Genomic DNA, 5,000 nt, shown 5'->3' with positions numbered 1-5,000 from the left:
GGGCGGCGCGGACGGGCTCGGCGCGCCAAACGAAAGGGGCGGGAAATATGAAGAAAATATGCAGTCCGGACACAAAGAAATATCGCGGCATAAACGCATAAACATCACTCTGCCGCCGCATCCACAAATCGCCGTTGGTAATATCCGGAAATGTCGGAATGTGGCCGCGAACGAAGGGGCGTAAATCAAGCGGCTATTGCAACGCGAACTTTACTATATTAATCTGCAACACATATCTACAACCGGAATATACAGTATATATCTAATATTAATTCTGGAACGGGAAATATGAAAATAGTAATACTGTGGAATTCTTAAAAAATAATAGATAAATATTTTTCATATAGAAGTATCCACAACCGGAATATACAGTGTATATTTAATATTAATTCTAGAACTGGGAATATGAAAATAGTAACATTACGGAATTCTATGAAAAAAAAACATTGCAATGAATATGAAAGTAATTAATATCAATAATATTAGTAAAAAAATAACACATCAAAACCGAATTCTGGGACCGATAAAAAATCTGAAAAAAAGAAATTGTTTATTAATGTTTATTCCCTGAAATGGCAGTGGAGTGTGTAGGTGGGTGAGTTGTGCAAGGGACGGACATTTGGCAAGTGGAGGGAGGGGTGGAGGGAGGGAGAGAGGGAGAGAGGGAGGGAGGGAGGAGGAACGGAACAGAGGAATTGGGAAATGCGACAATGACGACATGAGCATGGAGGAGGGAGGTGACGGCGAGGCCACGAAGGGCGGCATGCGAGGCGCAGGAGGCCCGGGGACGTTACCTGAGTTGATCCTGGTGTGCAGCGAGTCCAGGTCCCGGCGAGTCAGCATTAACAACCTGAGGGCGGCGGCCACGCCCACCAGCGTCGTGAGAAGCAGCAGCAGTGTGCAGGCTCCAGGCAGGCACGCCCATATGCCCGTGCCCGGCCCCACGCCGCCCATCACCCTCTTGCTGACGACGCCCACGCTGGCGTAGTCGGCCTCGGGGTCCTCGGAGTCGGACCGCAGGAGGTCGTGGTGCGAGGCCGAGGACGACTTGCGGCGGACCTTGTCCTCGGGCACCAGCGCGTCCAGCTCCTTCCTCTTCCGCCGCAGCTTCTTGTGGCCGCCCACGCCCACGCCCGCTCCCACCACACCCGCGCACGACTCTCCGTGACTCATGGTGGCAGGGCGGTACTTCACCACCAAGGATATTGTGCCCGCTTTGTGGCCCTCGAAATGTTCTTGCACCGACTATGGCTCGTCCTACGGCATCACGGCGTCGCTGCGGGGCGCGGGAGGGTGCTGGGCGGCGCGCGCGCGCTCATCCTCACGCTCGGCACGCGGGCTGGGCGACGCGCTCGTCCTCGAGCCGGTGAGCAAGTGCACCTCCGACGCGCTGCCGCTCCTCGTCTGCGAATGGCGCTGCTCCGCCGGACTTGTGCAAAGGCATGAATTTATCAGACCTCCCCCGCGGGCATGATCCGCGCCTCGCGCCAGTGATGCCACTCGCACAAAAATAACTTCACTCTGGCTTAAAGAAAAAAATCTATTTTGTCTCTTGCGGTCCAGGATATTCACACACTCGAGTCTACCTCGGCGGTAAGGAGCTTGGTAACTGCCTTGTGGGCGTCCTCGTCACAGATTACGTAACGACGTTTTTTTTATTTTCTAGAATCCATGATGTAACTGTCTGCATAACTTTTTCCCAGAAAAGTCGAGGATATCTAATTCGTGGTTTGTTCACCTGAACAGCCGGAGCAGGAAGGTAACTTGTTCTTTGTTCTTACAACGGGAAGGCATTCAACCCTTCCCCTCTGTAGACACAAATATCACAGTTTGCACTAAGACAAAAAATTCGTTGTGCAAAGCAAAAGTATCATCAGCTGTCAAGGTCACATGTGTTAAGAATCGATAAGTGGGCCTTTTCCTGCGGCCCGACAGCGACGCTTCAACTTTCTAGCCACTTAATGTACCTACACTGTATTCTTTCTTTTACCTGCAACAAACACAGAAATATGAGCATAAGTCACGTCCGCAACAAAATGTCAAGCAGACCGTTAAAAATTTGTGCTGAGTACGAAAAAACATGGCGGAAGAGACCCTTCGGACCGAGCAACGCACCTGAGCCTCTTCACGAAGTAAATAAAACAAAGGAAATACATTATGAAAAAAAAAACACGCACTGGCATTCCCCTCCGCCAGCTGACTCACCGCAACGCATCCTCGCACCACGTGGAGGGCACGCCGCTCACGCACGCGCGCGCTCCTTTCCGCGCCACCCGATTGCAACATACAAATCGCCGCCGAACGCGTTTCCGAGCCGATGCTTGGAGCTCCCCCCTTTCCTCCCCCCTCCCTCCCCTCGACCGCTTCCCCGCCACACGCGAACAGGCTCCAGGGAAGGAAGCTAAAGGTTAGGGAAGTGAATGTGGGTGAAGGTTAGATTCGTAAGAGCTGGGTCACGATACTCTCATCATCATCATTTAAGTCCCATACTTTAATCAGGTCTTGTGTTTGGGCACCGCCACTAACTACCAACATTATCCTTTTTCCAGTACGCGATCCATTTCAAATCAGTAAACAATCACTATTATTTCTATAGGTTATAAGTTCTCATGATCATTATACAGTTCGAAACTTCATTATCATCGCCATGTTTCGCAATAATGTAAAGCTATTTTCAGAGGCGCTTTTGTGGCTATTTTCTAACACCTCCAAGTGACTCTTTTGATCCCCTCTCTCTCTCTCGCTTGCTCCGTTGTTTTTTGCTGTGTGCAGTCGGTTGCAGCGGATATCAAGGGTAAAGGTGTTTTATAAAAAAAAAAACTTTCTTGCCTAAACCTCTCTTATCTCTCTCTCTCTCTCTCTCTCTCTCTCTCTCTCTCTCTCTCTCTCTCTCTCTCTCTCTCTCTCTCTCTCTCTCTCTCTCTCTCCCCCTCCCTCATCCGAAGTAATGGCAACGCAACCATAATCCTTTGTGGCATCGGTGAAAAATTGCAACTGGCGTATGCAAGCGACCGGCTAAAAATGCCGTAACTTCAAATGGGGGAGCTAACATTACAATTTCAAATTCCTATTGGAAAATCTTTTACAAAACAAAAAGGAAAAAAATCTAGACGACCCACAAAACCTTTCGCTCCGCTACTCCACCACCCACAACCTCTGATGGACTTCAAAGAGAGAGAGAGAGAGAGAGAGAGAGAGAGAGAGAGAGAGAGAGAGAGAGAGAGAGAGAGAGAGAGAGAGAGAGAGAGAGAGAGAGAGAGAGAGAGGGAGGGAGGGAGGGAGGGAGGGAGGGAGGGGGAGGGAGGGAGGGAGGGAGGGAGGAGAGAGAAGAGAGGAAGAGAGGAAGAGAGGAAGAGAGAGAGAGAGAGAGAGAGAGAGAGAGAGAGAGACAGAGAGAGAGAGAGAGAGAGAGAGAGAGAGAGAGAGAGAGAGAGAGAGAGAGAGAGAGAGAGAGAGAGAGAACACGAGAGAGAGAGAGAGAGAGAACACGAGAGAGAGAGAGAGTGTGAGAAAGAGAAAGAGAGAGAGAGAGACTTTCGTCTAGACACAATAAAAATAAATTCTCGTTTGCATAAATATACATACCTGATACATAACTTCCCGCTATGGCGAACGGGTCGTTGGAGAAAGTTTACCGTGTTGTTATTCAAACAAAACACTTTTGTTTTAACAAGCTGTTACTTTCCCTTTTCTCTTTCTTTATCCTTGTCTCTGTCTGCCTTTGCCTCTCTTCTTTCCCCCCATCTCTTCCTTTCTCCCTTTCCTCCTTTTTTTCTCCTATCTCTCCTTCTTCCACCACGGCCCCTGGCAAAGGCTACCATCATCACCACCATCGTCGCCTTCTCGCTCTCATCATCGCCCTCCTCTTTTTATCGCACGGCCATCTATCTATATGAATCTTCCTTCCCCCCACAATATCCGTATCACCCCCCTCCCCACCCTAGGTCTCCCCCCCCTCCCCTCCTTACACTTCGCTGGCAACGTCTCCCGAGTTCGAACGATGGCGTGATCGTTTTATTTTTTATTTTTTCCCCTTTATCTTTCCATCCCTTTCTCTTTTTCTCCGTGCCTTTCACGACGGGCTATTCATTTTGTCTCTCTATTTGTTATCCTTATCTTCTTATCCTATTCTTCTTCTCTTCGTTCTCCTCCCTCCCTCCCTTTCTCACAATCATCTGATATTTTCTTCCTCGCCTTTCGCCATGTCAGCGCCTTCTTCCTCGCCCCCGACCCTCGTTTCCTTTTGACTTCCTTCTTCCCTTCCAACCCGCCCTCTACATCAATCGCTCTCTTCTTCCACCTCCTCTATGCGTCCCCCTTCTCCTACCCCCATGCTTTATCTCCCATCTCCCTTTCTCCTTTTCTCTCCGCTATCCGCCTCACCCTCGTCCTCTACCTCCTACTCCTTTCCCCACTGCCCTTCCGTCCCCTTTCCCGCCCCCACCGCCCTCCTCTTTATAAAGGGCATCAGCGGCGCCCTGGCAAATCCCCGAACGCCTAAGTAATGGAGCCCCCTGGCAGCTGCTAATGGAGCCCACTTGCCGCCTCCCCGTGCCCCGAGGCTACACCTCCAGGCTACACAATGGACTTAAATCTTGCAACTGCTTTCCACCCCTACCCCTCCCTCCTCCCCTCCCTTCCTCCTCTGCATTCCCTTTACACCCTCCCTTCCTCCCCTATCCACTCCACCCCTTTTATCAACCTCTCCCCACCCCTTCTACCCCTCCCAATCCCCCGCCTCCCATTAGTGCGTTTCAAAACCCCGCAAATCCACCACTCGGGTCATGGGCCTCTCGCCGCAAAACACATGGATACCGATAAGTATCTTTCTCGAGCCAGAGAGGTAGCTTGCACCAGCCCCGCGCCGTCTCCGTAACGAAAAATAAACAAAAAAAGGTAAGAGACGAGGAACTAGGAAAAATAATGTGAAAAATTAAAGAAATAAATAAACAAGGATAATAAAATTTGTAAAAAAATACATTTTTCTCCACACACCCACC

At 50.0% G+C, this 5,000-nt stretch overlaps 1 protein-coding gene across 6 annotated transcripts in view; it reads right to left on the bottom strand.

The window, feature by feature from the left end:
• LOC113829922 (EF-hand calcium-binding domain-containing protein 14) overlaps window positions 1-5,000 on the bottom strand; it is a 214,640-nt gene that overhangs the window by 48,647 nt on the left and 160,993 nt on the right. For 4 of the 6 annotated variants that reach the window (XM_070122773.1, XM_070122762.1, XM_070122769.1 and 1 more), the window contains exon 2: window positions 795-1,990. The exons of the other annotated variants lie outside the window; for them this stretch is intronic. In XM_070122773.1, coding sequence (XP_069978874.1) covers window positions 795-1,173 — 379 coding nt within the window. In that variant the 5' untranslated portion in view covers window positions 1,174-1,990. The remainder of the gene's footprint in view (window positions 1-794; window positions 1,991-5,000) is intronic. 6 annotated transcript variants of the gene reach the window in all.

Source organism: Penaeus vannamei, chromosome 1 (genome assembly GCF_042767895.1).
Source record: "Penaeus vannamei isolate JL-2024 chromosome 1, ASM4276789v1, whole genome shotgun sequence".
Classification (NCBI taxonomy): Eukaryota; Metazoa; Arthropoda; class Malacostraca; order Decapoda; family Penaeidae; genus Penaeus; species Penaeus vannamei.
The sequence above is the reverse complement of the archived record's forward strand: the minus strand, read 5'-3'. Positions and strand labels throughout refer to the sequence as shown.